The 16,433-nt window shown below is 39.2% G+C and overlaps 2 protein-coding genes across 13 annotated transcripts in view; one reads left to right on the plus strand and one right to left on the minus strand.

Annotated features, from left to right (window-relative positions):
- Positions 1-532: 532 nt before the first annotated feature.
- LOC124068349 (uncharacterized protein C4orf45) lies at positions 533-4,141 on the minus strand. Of its 2 annotated transcripts, none has more exons than XM_046406539.1 (4): positions 3,903-4,141; positions 2,876-3,105; positions 2,336-2,418; positions 533-765 (listed from the first exon to the last, which is right to left on the minus strand). In XM_046406539.1, the coding sequence occupies exons 1-3, from the start codon at positions 3,964-3,966 to the stop codon at positions 2,356-2,358; spliced, it is 357 nt and encodes a 118-aa protein (XP_046262495.1). In that variant the 5' UTR covers positions 3,967-4,141; the 3' UTR covers positions 533-765; positions 2,336-2,355. The 2 variants fall into 2 exon arrangements, with proteins under 2 accessions (XP_046262495.1, XP_046262494.1); XM_046406538.1 differs by lacking the exon at positions 533-765 and adding an exon at positions 1,802-2,151 and having other exon boundaries at positions 3,903-4,140.
- A 2,265-nt stretch (positions 4,142-6,406) lies between these two features.
- The window catches only part of rapgef2b (Rap guanine nucleotide exchange factor 2b), a 97,282-nt gene continuing 87,255 nt past the window's right edge, over positions 6,407-16,433 (plus strand). For 5 of the 11 annotated variants that reach the window (XM_046406937.1, XM_046406939.1, XM_046406946.1 and 2 more), the window contains exon 1: positions 6,407-7,108. In XM_046406937.1, the coding sequence (XP_046262893.1) occupies positions 7,040-7,108 (69 nt within the window). In that variant the 5' untranslated portion in view covers positions 6,407-7,039. The remainder of the gene's footprint in view (positions 7,109-16,433) is intronic. The other 6 variants (XM_046406945.1, XM_046406940.1, XM_046406942.1 and 3 more) reach the window with 2 other exon arrangements.

A 16,433-nucleotide genomic window follows, 5' to 3' on the forward strand; every position in this document is an offset into this window, starting at 1 on the left:
GCTCTGACTGTACAACATGGCGTGCACTCAGACTGTCCTGTAAATACACAGTGTTCTGTCTCCAAAATTTTCAACCACAGAATGCCCTCGGGTGGGTGTTGGATTGAGGACAATCTATTGTAGTGATGGTATTAGCAGCAAATTGCAGCTGACCTTAAGAAATAGGTGTCTGTGTGACTCATTATTTGAAAATTGGTGGTTTCTCTTGTGCTAAACGATCTGTACAGTTATCTACACCAGACATAAGTGGATGTGATTGAGGTGGCTGTGGGGGATGGATTACCAGGCGCTTTTCATAGAGGAATCAAAAGTCTGTATCTGTGATATTGTTTGAGGTGAGACAAACCTCTTATAAACATTATCAACTTGGCTATTTTTGGGGACAATTTTAAGTTTGAGGGATCACGGTCGTACCTGGCTTGTTATATTGCTTCGAGCGGATTGTGAAAACTTTAACAAAGAGACAATCAAGCTCAAAATTCCAATAAAGTTGAGTCACAAACCTGCCATGAACTTTGACAGGTATGCCGTATTTAGTAGGAAAGCAGTCAGAGTCTATAAATGTGTGAATTTCTCACTGAATCATTCAGGCTGAAAAGTCAACATGTGACGAGGATTAAAAGATGCTTAATAAAACGCGACACATTTCATTAAGAGTCAGGTCCTCCGGCCGCCCGTGGGTAGCAGGATGCCATCTGTTGTGTAGCTCTGACTGTCTCTGTGAAACTTGCTGTTGACTTGGGGCGAGTCATCCGTCATGTTCTTCTGGGAGGAAACAAATAGGAAGCCGTCAGAGGTGGTTAAACAAACAAATCAGGCACCACGATCCAAGTGACATCATCGATCTAGCTGTACACCTGCGGGACGTGTTAGTTTTAATTGGTTCAGGGTTGCCACATGTTAAAGAGTCGCTTTTTTCATTCCTTAATTATGTCTTGGGTACATCGACAGATCTTATTGATCTTAAAACCTGCATTAGCTTCTTCACATTTGTCTGTCTTTTATTTGCTCGGTAATGGCCTGTCAGGGGACTTTTGCATCTCCGCAGTTTGATTTTTAAACCGTCCTTTTGTTTCACTGCTGGCGTCACCCGCCCGCTTATTTCCTTTACATTACAAGTTGGTTTACTTTCTATCCTGTACTGTATGGCTTTTAAAGATTTTCTGGCTTTTGTCATATTGGCTCTTTCAGAAACAACAGACTCTTTGGCTAACACTGAGACAGTGGCATAGATTAATGTACCCTGTCCCTGTAATAAAAATTAATCATCACACTCTCTATAGAGATCCCATGAGGCTGTGTTACAGAGAGCAAGATTACTAAAAATATGAAAAATGAGGAAACACACACACGGTTGACAAGTTAAAGGAAAAAATAAGTTGTCAGGCTTCTGTGCACCTCAGCATAGATTCTTCATGTCTCTGGTATGCCCTACTGGACAGATGGAACAGGACAGACATGGTATATATGAAGAGGAGTTCATATCTTATATGTTATAAGTAGATTTTAAAATTAGACAAAAAATAAATAAATAAAATAAGAAGATGGTTTGGTTGGGTGGCTAATCAGAATTTAGTATTCTGCCGGGGAACTTTGGACCTGGTATTTGTCCAATTCTGGCTGCAGTCTTTCTTCCAAAGGATATTCTGTTTCTTGGTGCTTTGACAGAGGCTGTGAAGAGTGCATTCTAACACTCTGTTCCAGGATCTCCCATCTGTGTTCAAGAGAGTTGAGACTGAATGCTGAATGTTTAGACTGAACTGAATGTTGAGATTTTGCTCTAAGTTTTCACCCATCTGTATTTGTTATTCCTAAATGCTAGCATTGTTACAGATATCAAAAGGCTTTATTCTTTGTACAATCACTGTTTTAGGACTTCTCAAACTGAGCTGGTCAGGTAAACTGTACATTTTCAGTTTTTATGTATCAAAAAGTAAACAGACAAAGCTGAACAAAGCCGCAATCTCCCATTCAGGGATCTCATATTTACTGTCATATTTTATTCAGAGAGTAAATGTTTTTGGTTGCAGACATTGTGTTACGTAAGAAAAAAGATAAAACGTCCCATAGTGTTTGTTTAGGTAGGCGCCGTGACTGTGCCCATGTGTGCCTGGCTGATTTCTTGTCTACAGCTTGAAGCGGTGTGTGTTCCTGCAAAAGAGGAAGTGTTACATTATGAATGGGGACGCCAATAACCTGCAATGCAGTCTCTCAACACTGTGCAAACCTGAGATGTTCTAACGTAGCCATCTGGCAAAGCACACACACTCATACGTGCACACACATGTAAAAGGATTCTCAGGGATGGAAACCAAATATGCTGAGCATGTCCAACCTGAGGTTTACAAATGCTTCCTACTGCTTGTTCTGGAACCTGTGTGCCACTCTGTCCTCCAACGCTGTCCGTAACTCAGTTTTCTGTCAGAAAAGGAGGAGAGAGTTTAAATTTAGCTTGGAAATGCATGTACTTTAGTCTGATACAACATCCTGACACTAGCTGTCCCGAAAAAGAAAGCAAAAATGTTCCTCATTTAGAATGTGTGCCATTTTTCTTATCCACAGCTTGGAAAATGAATATTTAAGATGTCACAAGGCAGCACTGTTTGGCTAACCAAACTCATACCCAACATATTACTCACCATAACAAAATGAAATATGCTGCATAAAATATTAAGAATCCAAGATGGGAAGAAAAAAAACCCAATAAATCTGATGCAGATCTGATGAATTGTCCATTTTTTTCTGCTGTGCTTTGAAATTCCTGCATGATGCATCATATCGCATGTATTTCTCAAGGTCACACTCAGTGTAGCTGAAGGATGATACTTCTGTGTACTTGCTGGCTTTAGATGCACTTGGGTGAATTTACCTGTACCTTAATTTGCATATTGCTGAGCAGCGTCCCACTGTTCAACAGCTGGTTATACTGCCAGCCCCAGCCAACCTCCCCCACGTAGCCTCGCCTGGGTGTGGGAGGGGGTGCATGAGGTGCGGCTCGATACAAGTAACTGACGTCACTTGTGGTCTCAGGCGACGAGGCGCCCACACCGATGTACCAGGGGAAGTAATTTGATCTTGGCCTGTAGTCTCCAATTCCATCTGGGCCTTGTTAGAATTAGTGGACACGTGAGAAAAGAATGTAAAAGAATTTCCAGAAAACCTGGATCCTTGAGTCACAACTTGGATTTTACAAATGCGTAGAAAAGTTAATAAATAAAAAGACAGGAACATTGTGTAGCATGCATAAAAGAAAATGGCAAATATTGTCAGTGTAGTCTTTATGCGGTGCCCGTAGCGGTTATTTAGTGATGTGAATTTATGGAAAATGAATGATTACATGCAAGCATTCAGCTGAGTGCAATTTGTTCCAACTAATTGTCTGTCAAGAGGAATTACAGCAAGACTTCGGTGCTTTCAGAACATACATTCTCAATGATGTTCCTTATTTTATTAAAGTGTTTATTTAGAATAATAACAGTTACACAAAGGCAACATAAATTATTAATCCTTAGAAAATAATGTATGATATAATAACTGAAAAAAGAAACAGACAAGAACACAAAACCAAACAATGTGTTTGCACACCGCCGTGTGTCTCATGCACATACAGCATGTCAGCGGACTTTTGGCCCTGGTTACAGTGCCATCATGTGTCCAATTACAGCTACATTTGTTTGGACACAGAACTGCCTGTTAAACAATGCTTGGGGTCTTTGGTTTATCAGGATAACACTGACAATACATACGTTCAGACCAGTTAGCTGTTTTGGTAGCATATTGTAGATATAACAATAGAGAGCTTCAATAGAAATACTAAAGTTTTTACCACAATTTCTGCTTCCTAAGTGCACTCAGTCACACACAGATACCACATGAGTACATGGTCTCCATGCTCTTCCTACCTGTAAAAATCATCCTTTGTCCCTGCTGAAGCTCTCCTGCAACTGCTTCACTTTTTTGCATCATTTTTTCCACAGTTAAGTTTGGTTTAGTTGCAGGCTAAATACACTTTTTAATGGGTGCCCCTGGGTGATAACTTGAGCCCTGCGGTCTGCTCTGTCCATGGGGTCAGGGTTGTTTGTAATGCAACCACCGGTTGTCATGGTGTCAGTGGTCGGTGTCCTAGTTGTATTGTCAAAAAAAAAAAAAAAGAAACAAGGGATGTTCCTCGATTGAAGCATGACCACTACATTTCACTTTCATTATGTATTCAGTCTGTATCAGGCTGGCTGTAACGGTAACATTTATATTGTTATATCATTTTGGATATTGCACTGATTATTCACATTTATACTTACGTATCATCCTACAGGAACTCATTTGTTCCCCTGGCCATTAGACTCTACAACACGTCTCTGGGTACTCAGGGGTCACGATCCCAGCGTCAGTCTGTGCCTGAGTCACATCAGGCGTAAAAATCACATTTATTTATTAGACATTTATTCCACTATGCACCTTATATTGTTTGGCACAATTGACCTGCACTTTATAACTCATTTCTGAGTAGCGATCCGTTTACATATGTTTACACTGTGGCTCTTTAGTCTGTTGTTTTATACACACAGTCAATCTGGTGCACCTGTTTTCTCTGCAGTCTATTGTACTTTATGTAGCATGTTAGTTTATTTAGTATGTTTAGTCTATTTTCCCCACTAACAGTTAGACCTTGTTTGGTTGTTTGTTTGCTTATTTTTGACTAACCTACACTGCTGTAATGGGCGACTGGATGCTTGAATTTCCCTCGGGATCAATAAAGTATCTATCTATCTATCTATCTATCTATCTATCTATCTATCTATCTATCTACATACATAGTTCACATATCATGGCTGCTGAAGTCGCACTGATAGACCCATTTAGCTCTGGTTTTTGCGTAATTCAGTTATATAGTTTAAAGTTTTGTAGTTTACAATTTGTATGTTGTATATAGCTTTGTTTGTTTGTTTATTTTCTGTGCTGCTATAATGTGAATTTACCCTTTGGAATCAATAAGGTCTTCTTATCATATCGTACATTTTAACAGCCTCTGTATGTATAAGCCAGTCCCTGTAGGATCTTGTAGAGTTTAATAGAGTTTAAGATTTTAATAGAGAGAACTTGGAGGGTCTAAAAAAATAAATCAAATTAAAAAAAAAATCCACAAGGAACACTGAAAAAGGAAAATTCTTAAATCTGAACTTTGATCCTGAGGCTCACAATGTAGTGTTTCTGTTGGGAACTTTGTTTGTCTGTAACAAATAATAATTTCTTTTTTATTCCTCTTTTTATTCTTTGTTACAGGATATTTATTTTGTTTTTTTCTTCCTCATTTTCTCATTTTGATCTTCCCATTCTGAGGAAATTTTGAGACCTTGTATTGTATCTTTACATTTTTTGACAACATTAGTTACTGGTTAACACAAAATACAATCAACTAATAGACATTGTATTTTGAAATTAACTATTCTAATCTACATCCTGAGTACTTTTACATTTGAAACTTTATGTTTATCTTGATGCCAACATTAGTATTTTTATTTAATTCAATTTTAAATGTATGGATTTTATTATTTAGTATTTTTAGACTGTTGTACTTTCTTAACTACTACTTAACTACTTAAAGATAGGAGTACTTCTTCCAAAACTGAGGATAACTACAGTAGGTTTCTTTAAAAGCCTTTCTGTGCTCGCTTTTTGCATTTTTAGTCCACCGAAATGCGTATTACTCTATATGGTCACTAGGTGGTCCCAAAACATCACTTTCCAACATTGCTCTCCCTCTCCCTGTGCCTACTTCTTTTTGTTAAATGGACTCGCCCATGAGCTACCCCTTGTGACTAAATCTCCGTCAAGTCAAACACAGGAAACAACAGTTAGACAGGAAATGCAATGTTTTGACCTTCAACATAAGGTTGCTAATACTAAGCAACCATAATTGCAAGCAAAAATAATAGCATTTAAACACTGCAATCACAGAATCAAAGACGCAAATACTGGAATACCAAACTGAGAACAACTTCTAAAAAAAATAACTCAAGTTACGTCATGGTGCGTAGTAGACTGTGGTGTTACTCCAGTTCAATCCATGTTATAAATACTGTCTATTATGGGTCTATTCCTCCTTGAATTTAATTGGACCTTTTAGAGGTAATAGACAGCTAAATATAGATGTCTGGTATATTATTTGAAAATAGACAACATTATGTACAGACAATAGATAAAACGCAGCTCTAATTTTTGACATACGCCTTTGCTGACAACGTGTAGAGAACGCGACAATTTAAGAAAAAAAAAACCAACATGTATATTTCATTTACCACAGACTCCTCCCTAAAATACCCTTTCCTTCATTGTCTCTTTGTATTAACGCCGAACACGTTACATTCTATCGACATTGATTTTGAAAACCTTTCCAGGAAGTCCAACTGCTAACGCTGGCTGACTTTATCCCTGCTATGTCAGTCACCATGGTGGCATACAACAGAGCGCAGCGGCGGCAGACCTAGCTTCACTTTTAGACCTACTAAAATGTTAATATAATGATTTTTCTTAGTGAGTATACTCGGGTCTACCTCTCATAATGGACGCCAAGTTATTGTTGAAGGGATAATTATTAGCCGTTAGCTTACTTTTTTGTTTGGCGGATCCTACATGGAATTTCTTTTCGTCGCTAGCAGAATGCTGAAGAGACAAGGAATGGCTTTGATGAACGTAGGCTTGAATAAAGGGACCGTTTTTACATTAAGAAAATAACTTCTAGAGACAGTTTAAACCGCGCTTTTTGAATACGTTTCCTCTCGGTGGGACTGGTGTTGGCAGCCGGTTTCGGCTCGGGCAACAGAAGGACAGACACCCTGAGGAGACTGCTCGGCTGTCTGGCTCCAGTCGTGGCCTGGCTCCGGGCACTCCCAGCTTATCCGCTAGCATCGGAGCACAGGCGACAAGAATAAAGCAGGGCAGCGAGGGGACTTCTTTTGTTTCTGTCGGTGTCGCTGGATATTTATAACAGCTCTATTAGCACAAGAAATTCAGTATCCTGCAGAAGGCGTCTTCCAAAACAATGGCGTCTTATGTGGATAACAGCTTTCGGCAGGCTGTGATGATGAATCCGGCTGAAAGGACGCAACAGGTAAGAAGTAATTTATTCTGTGTGGCTACTAATGTAATCTGGGTGCAAAAGTCTTGATTTCCGCTGTATTTGCCACTCAGTTGCTGCTATAATATTGCAACATTAGCTGCAGTGTAATAACTGCAACAGAGTAGCTGTGCCTTCTGCGTTCAACTGTTGCCATTCAGCGTGCTCCAGCTTTACGTATGGCTACATCTCGCTAAGCCCTCTATCAGCACAGATAATCAAGGCTACTTAGCATAACAGGGGCTGTAGCCTTGGTGGGAACCTAACCTGAAGTAGTCAGTTTGTGCCTCTTGTTTTTCAACTTCAGACTTGCGCATTTTGCAAAGAAAGGTCTTCTCAGGCCATAACAACAAGAAAAGAAGGCATCAAAGATGGATATGTAAGAGGTACAAAATGTGGCTAATCCTGACCTGGCCGTCTGCAAAACAGACTTTACCTCTCATCATCTTTTCTTAGTAAAATAAGATGCAGCTTATCGCTTCTAAATGAGGCTAGTTTATTGGGATTTAAGGCTTCATTGGGTATTAGAAGTTGCATAATAATGTTTTGCTATTACTTTCTCAGTGATCAAGTTTTTATTGGATGGTTTCTGCTCTGGGACGGACAAACGTGACATTTCTTGTGCTGCAGTTACACAGATCAAGAGAGGGGGGAAAAAGTAAATAAATAATGCTTAGATATGATTTATTAGAATTCATTTTTTAAGATCAGTGCTGTCGTTGCAAATTAATCGCCTCTGATATCATCTGATCCATAGCACTAGTTTTTTTCCTGGGAAGTGTGGAGTATCAGTTGTGTAGTTTTGAACATGCAAATTCTGTGGGCACATACGCACACACACACACACACACACACACACACACACACACACCCAAGCTAGCGTGTGTCCACGTATTAGCAGTTTTGCAGATCCTGTTTGGCTGCCAAGATGGTATCATTTCATTTGAGCGGTGCTTTCACTGCAAACGGGTGCTGCTTCAGCAAAGGCCTAACACACAGTGGACAATCAATAAGCCACCACTTAAATCAGTGGACTACAGTTAGTGACACAGCCGTCTGCCTGTCTCTCTGACATTGAGGAAACAATTATGGTGTCATTGTCGGCTTGTTAGCTGTATGAGGCCCGTGGTCTTTACAGCTTTATGCAGGCTATAATTTGTAGCAGTGACAGGTGCCATTATGGTTATGGAAACAAAGACACAGACGCAGAATTTAGTAGGCATCATCAGCAGCAATGTTTACCTAAGGCTCCACGTAACATTAGTAGTTTATATTCAGGCTCAGTGACTATTGATTCATCTGTTTTCTGGTTTACTTGTTTTGTCCATGAAATGAACAATATTCTCAGAAATGTCTATCAAGATGCATTTGGTGTCTCCAGATTGCTTGTTTTGTTCATCCAACAGTCTAAAACTCAAACATATTCATTGAGATATGATGTTTTCAGAAGCAAATTCACACATTTGTAATGCAGGGACCATATTATGTTATAGATAGATAGATGGATAGATATTTGTTATTTTTACTTGTAAGAGGTGATTGAAATTATAGCTTCACAAAACACAGGATGTGATGGTAAACTGTTCTTTGTGCCGATAGATGGTAGTGACATGAGGTTTGCCTTGATGTTGAGAGTGGTGGGAGCTGTATCTCAGCTGTATCTCAGCTGTATCTCAGCCATGGGAAGGATGTAAATTTGGGACATACCATTAATAGTGTACCTTTGAATCAGAGGGTGTTTTCAGACATGAATATTTTATCACAACAGTTGCTATTAATTTTCTTTTGAGTGGTTAATTGGGTGATTGACAAATTGTGTCAGCAGTATTTAGAATGAAATGTCAAACACAATCTCAAATTGTTTTATTAAGCTGTGGTCCCCCCCCCACACACACAGATATTTCCTCTATAGGAAATAGTTGCTGCTACTTTGATGATATAATTCTTAAATTAATAATTGATTTTTAGTGTTCCCTGCTGTTGATATAGAAGTGAGAATGCTATTTAAAGCTGTCTCATCCTACTAACTCACCTGAAAGAATTTACATCAACATGACTTTCAGGGTCATATCAAAGTCTGAATGCTGTTTCTGAAACTTTCCTCTTGCACTTGGAATTTCTGAGCTGGAAAATGGTCTTAAGTTACTAAAAGTTACTGAGGCTTGGACAAAATATGTCCTACTAGAAGAGTCAGTAAAAAGAAAAACCGGCATATCTGTGGTCCTTCAGTACTTTGAAGCCATGGTATGAACTCATGCTTTGTGAGTATGCAAATATGTCAATCAGACAGTCTTTCAAATGATGATAAATGAACAGAGGGCTGAACTAGGGCCGTTTGAACAATGACTAAATAACAGTGTTTGAGAAATGATTCAGTCAGTGGTGAGGCGCGATGTCCTGACAGTCTGAAACACTGTATCAGTATCATTTTTCAGTTGTGTCACAGAGCCTCTAAAAAGCCTGTGTTTTTCCTTGTTGATAATAACTACAAAGTCTTTTCGACATTAAGCTTCATGGTGTTGAACATCATGTGACTGTGTTGTCCTTTTGGTGTTCTGTGTTTTTCCAGCAAAGGCACCTTTCCTGGTGTTCTTTCTAAGTGTCCAGCAAATGTGGTGGCTGACTGACGCACTTTATCCTAATGGTGTTGGCGGCGTCTCTCTGTGAGGATTAGCTAACGGTTAGAGAGATCTGACTCTAGGGCTCAAGACTGACCGTAGTGGGATTTGACCCTCTGCCTCGCTCCATTGTCACATGGCAGGTTAAATAACTGGATTTGTCACTTTGCTTTGCTTAATTTTGTAAATTGTAAATGTAAATTGTAAATGACTGTAAATGAGTATGCACCTCTGTCAAATTTCCAGTGTGCAGAGTACAAATGAGGCTCTCTGCTATTCGGGGAAGCAAAGGGAGGAAGGTGCATTTTTTTTTTTTTTAACTGTAAAGCACTACTGCACAGCTTTGCAGTTGTGATCTGAATTAAGATAATACAGCATGGCTCTTTGATCTCCGGTTGCTTTTTTCATGTCCAAATTGAATAATGTATTGGCTGCATAAATGAAATCCCTTTGAATAAAAACACATTTATTAAACACACAATTTGGTCACAGTAACACTGTGATATTTATTTATTTATTTATTTTTTTTTTCAGGGTTAGGATTGGGGCGACCTTCTAGTAATATGATGACTTCACCAACTATTAGGCTGCCTATTACACTATTTTCATCCAATCAGCCACAGTTTTTATTAATCTTAATTGGGTTGTGCATCTGATGGATTTCAAACTGTAGATTCAACCATCATTTTATCTTAAAACAGCTTCTCCTCAAGATGCCTGCACGACACGATGCCAGAGCAGGCACATTATCAGATTTGCGGACGTGAAAGTGAGCCTGCCTCAGCAGCTGGTCTAGTATGGTCCCATATTTGAGGACTATACGGTCATGATTAGCAGACAGACTTAATGAAATTTAACATTACATTAATCAGATATGGTAGTTGATTTTGCAGTACACTGTCATGGAATTATGGAGTAGAAATACCAAACATTCTGTCAATACAACGTCAGTGCTGACTGGTTGCCTCCGGTTCTCTTTTCAATCAGTCAGCAGTCAGATAAGTTGTTTGAAGGCATGTCTTTGGGATCTGATAACTTATGATAGACAGTTTTTTAAAATTCATTCTCAACCAATCCGTTTGTACCCAGTACACATTCAGTATCTAAAGTGAATATTAGTTGTTTCCCTTGAACACATGCTCACTATCTCTTTCTTTTGCATCCAACCTATGCATTGAGTTTTGACATAAATTTTCTCTGTTTTTAATGAAAAACAAAAGTTTTAGTAGATGGAGAAGCTCCAGTATTTCATACCTAGAGCCACCTTAACGGTGATCTGTTCAATCTGCAAGTAGTTTTCAACTTGGTGAGATGGCTGCGGTGTTTCATATTTTACTCGTGGCTGCAAATTTAATCTCATTCCTTTTCACCATAAAGGCATCTGACTTAATTCATTTGAATGATGAAGGATGCAACTGCATGTCAAGAAGATAGAAACCAAGATGGTACCACCCAAACAGGAGTTAATGAGTGGACTCAATCTCTTATAGGAACAAAAAACTTGCACACACACTCAGTTTTTAGGTGTGCAGATGAATACTTGTGCTTTAGCTGCTCTGTTAATCTGCAGCAAGTAGCTGGACTCAGGACTGGCATCTCTCCTCTTGTTTAGCCAGGTGGGCAAAGCTAAAGGCCACATACATCAGTCCTCTGCTTGCGGTGACCCTGCTTCACAGCCTCGTAGCTGGAGGGACAAGCTGCCCACTTTACATTGTTTCCACATACTCTGGATCAGCAAAGGAGATCAGTGCAGGCCTGCGGTGACTGTAGAACAGACCAGGAAGAAAACACATTTTGTACATTTCGTGGATATTCTTGACTTCAGTGACTAGTAACGAGCAAAATAAATTTCTGGGCCAAACTTGGATACAAACAGGGAGCAGTTTAATGGTCAGGCTAAAATAACTAATGACTCTTCATCTGTTGAGGAACTATGGCATGATCAAAAAGTACATACATGAAGGTGTAAAGAATAACAGACCTAGAAGGATAATTTTATACACAATTTGAATGCAAAACTGGACTATTTGTTTGCACAGAGCTCCTGTTTATCCTACAGCAAATAAACTGGAGCACAAGTGGCACTGACACTTAATGCTTTGAGCCTCAGATTTTAGAAGTAAATCCCCAACTTATACGTGAAATAAATAAGTATAGTCATCACAATATTTTTATTATTGCATTCTTTAAAACTAGTGTATTTTAAATATCAGAGAATATGTGCTGACCTTTTGACAATCCCCCTTTTTAAGTGTAGGCTTTAGTTCTAACAAACAGTATTGACTTGCAGAGAAAAAACCTTATGACTTTTACTTCCTCTAAATTGTCAAGCTTGATCTCATGTCATTTTTAGTCAAAGCTTAACACCCGAAACGAGTGAAAATATACTTGAAACTAAGTAGCTCCTACAGGTTGTAAAATGACTGATAAGTGTGAAGCTGTCCTGTCTGTCAGCATCCTGCCCAGAGTGAGCAGCAGGAAGAGGAAAAGCGTCAAGGATGCTTTTTGAACCTCAGCCGGAAAAATGGTTTGACAGCAGAACTCCCCCCCTTAAGCTGTTTTTATTTTCTGAAACTGGGTGTTGTTTTGTGACTGCTTTCCTATTTTTGTCAGGGCGCCAGAAACATGTGAACATCTATTTAAAACACTCTGGATTGTTGGCTCAAAAAGTAGGATGGACTTGTGTTGCAAGTTTTTCTACCAGCGTTGTCATGGTGTAATTTTCCCAGGGGACACAGGGTTTTCTAATTCTCCGAAAACTCCTGTCCATTCCGCAGGAATGGCACGGCCTGCCTTGGCGTTTTGCTCGTGCTCTGCAGCGCTAACCCTGGAGAAGTAAAGTGATGTCACATGTTATTCTTGTGTTGAAAGTGGAGGCCGAGTGTAGGCAGAAGTGGTTACACACACCGCGGTCGCAGTGACGTATTTCTCCCAGTTTAAATACAGGGGAAGATTTCAGGAAGGGAAGAAAGAAACAACTGCACCAACGTACGATACCCACACAGAAGACTTAGAGCTTCTGGTTGGCTCAGTTGATTCATGCTTTTAATTCCACATCAGACATTTTTTTCTTGATATTGCGACGGCAATAAAGCATAGCACTGCTGAGTGATCGGTGGACCCATAAAAGGCATTGATTATTGTATAAAAAGTATCGATTCTTCTATAGTGTTATGACTGTACAGGGAGCCTGTGACAAAAAGGTTGAATCTTAAATCATATATATCACCTCCTTACTGGAGGATGATGGCATTTATGGCTGTTTTACAGTTTGATTATATCTGATGTTATGGTCGACTACAAGCGGGAACAGACATGTTTTCCAGAAGCTGTTCCTTACAGTAATACACCGGGATGTTTGTGTAGTTCTGTGCTCTTGTCACTCCCTAAAACCTAATAATAAAAAGACCAATCCGGTGTAGTTTGTGTTTGAATGCACCACTGAGACTGAAGTAAGTTAATCACACAGTGTGCTTCATCTCATGAAGCATGATTTAAAACTAGTGGAGCAAAAACTCAAGCTAAAGCAGTTTGTGCATTTCTACTTGGGACGAAATATCTTTACTGATGACTAAGGTAGGTAGATATTTGAATTCATGTATTGAAGTGTAAATGTAGACTAAACACTCAAGTAATACTTCATCCTCAGATCCTCTTTGTCAGTGTTTGATAGGAATCCAGGATTTTTTTGTTCTCTTGTATTTTGCACAAGTTCAGAAGTCCAGAGGTTATTGTCCATATTTTTTTGGATGAAATGGTGAATCTGCAAAGATGCAATATGTGGCTGCATTGCACGGTGGTGTAGCTCATGACTATTTTCTGTATTGATGAATCTTCCGGGCATTTCATCTGTTAATCTGTTTGGTCCGTGAAATATCAGAAAATGTGGAAGCCCATGCTGATTTACTCAAATCGCCTGTGTTGTCCAAGCATGTTGCCCAAAGTCAATGAGTTAAATATCGTAGAAGACCAAAGGAACCGACATATATTCACATTTCAGAAGCTGCCACTAGAGAGATTTTCCTGCCATTTTTTTCTTTAAGAAAAAGAACAAACCATTGAAATTGTTGCAGATTTGCTTCTTGTTTGACGAAACATGTTATCGACTAATCATTTCAGAGCATAGAAAGATTTTGAGGTACTGGCCGATGTTGGAGGTAGTTTTCACTTTATTTTTCATATTAAGCTGTGTTTGTGATTAAAGTAACTCAAGATAATATGTCCTGCGGGATACAAAATGTAAAAAAAAGCAGTACTAAACAGTAAAAGATTTTTGACAGTATTCAAGGTGGATCTTTCCTCAGGAGTTGCTTGTGAAAAAAATGTCAGTTTTGCCAAGTTTGCAAAAGTATCCCTGATATCGTTCAGTGCAGTCGTATCACAGTTCCTTTGCAAACAATAGAGGGTGTGTGGAAGTTAATGCAACACATTTCTGAAAATGTTTAGTGAGAGACCCCATGCTGACTTCTGAGCTGCTTACTCTGCAGTCTTCTTCCTGCTGCTGCTGCTTTCATATTCTGATCTTGAATGTTGGCATATTGGGGCATCACCCCTGGTTATATCATTCATACGCTGGTTGATCTATTGGGTTGAACATTTCAAAGAAATCATGCAAGCTGCAGATCTCAGTGAATACTTCAGCATCTTCTTTCAGTGCTGTCTTTGAAAAATGATTGTGTACAGTCCTGGGTTTTCATTGCCACCAGCCTGTCATTGTGTCAGACTGACCAGGATGTTGCCCTGAGGGTCACACTGAGCATTTGTTTCACCCGAATAACACAGATTATAATGTCAAAGGCATGTTTGAGTTCCTTATGTTCGCGTTCCTTGAGATATTTTTAAAACAAAGAAAGGAGTCGAGGCTCCACACATTCCATTGGCCTTCATAGCAGAAGGCAATAGGCCTCATGGCACTGAGCGACCGCAATCTTTACATAACTTAGCTCGAGACCCACTTGGCTGCTTGGAGAGCTTAAAGAATAAACCATTCCTGACGTGCAACATTTTACATGACTGCTATTGAATTACACTACTTGCTGTGGCTGTCATTAAGAGCTTCTTTTCTAAATTTGGAAATTCTAGCAGTTGGAAAAAGTCACAGCTACATTACAGAAAAGATTCATAGCACAACTGAAACAAAGTTTTGTCCATTTCACTCTAAATCAATTGTTTTTTTATATCTGCAATGTCACAGATGTAAACAACTACTGGGCTTCTTTGAGTGAGCTTGCATGTTAGCCTCAGTCCCACACAGGATGGGCTCTCTCTGGTGTATAATCTGCCGTATAATCCTCCTCTTGGTTAACTGCTCAGACATGAAGTGGATCAGATGGAGAGCTGATTAATTTGTGTGATTGGAGATCTTCAAATCCCAGTATACAAGTTCACCATGTGGCTAATACTTGTTTACAGTATTTGTAACAATGGCACATGACTACGGTTGCTGTTCCACAAATGAGGTCATGATCAGGGAGGTGTTTTTTTGTTGGGGCTGCATATAAACAAAATTAAAATGCTGTTGTCTTTGTATCATTGCAGTTAGGCTTGCTGTGCAGACCTGTTTACTGTCACAAGTGTTTCATGAGCAGGAAATGTCATTGGCACCTTAGGTTTCCATCCTACTACTCAGCTGTGGAGCCGTGGCCAGGTTCATTAGCAGCATGGCTATATGTACCTGTCCACTTGCAGCAACTAGAGCCAGTTTCATTAACACTATGCCTCCAGTGGAATACTCCCCTGCTTAAAGCTTTCAAATATTCATCAGTGAGCACTGATAACCTTCCTCACTGCACTGAGAGTATTGCTGCACATGTATCAATTTATAGTAAATTCTACCATCTGTTCTCTGTTGTTTTTACTATGTTACACTTTGAAGTTACAAGACCTTTAGCTTCAATCCTGGTGCATGTGTTTCATACTCTTAGTGTTTCCCTTGATAATATTCTGACAGAATGTTCAGGCAGAGTTATATATGGAAGACATCAAATCACACAAATGTTAATGATGGCACAATAAACTTGTCCTCCCTTATGATTGCAGAGAAGCGGGAGTCCAAGTGACTAGGTGAAACCATAATACCAGACAAACAGCACAATAAATTATAAATTACAAATACAAATGCTCCAAATCTAGCCTTTAAAAACATTTAAAATTGCATAGGAGATCGTAGTCGTAACTAGGATGTGAAACATCTCGGTTTCCTTTATCCATCACTTGACCTTCTTGGACATCTCCCAAACTAATTTTTGGGTAAGTGTCCTTTATGCCAATCGGATTTAGGTAATAAAATTAAACTTATTCCACCAGCCAATTGTGTGTCATGAAAAGGATAACATATGCAAAGGAAATCCACACTTTTGTGTAAAGATAAGATAGTATTTATTATCATTGTACTGTTACCTATACAGTGAAACTGAAAAGAGCAAGCAGCTGAAGGTGCATTTAGGATAAAAAAAACAAGAACAATTTGCACATGTTGGATGTTATTGCACATGATAGATAAAATATGAGGAGAGTTAGTGGCTTGTATGAGAGTTGAGTAAACAAATCCACACTACAGAGCAGAGGAGTAAAGTAAATTGAAAAAGTGACCTGATCAGATAAGAGGAGTGCAGAGAATTTTCAGTCACATCATCATCACCTTTAACCTAATGGATAATTTTGCATGCTTTTGTGAACACCATCTAGTCAGGGTCAAGCTG

Source organism: Scatophagus argus, chromosome 12 (genome assembly GCF_020382885.2).
Source record: "Scatophagus argus isolate fScaArg1 chromosome 12, fScaArg1.pri, whole genome shotgun sequence".
NCBI lineage: Eukaryota > Metazoa > Chordata > Actinopteri > Scatophagidae > Scatophagus > Scatophagus argus.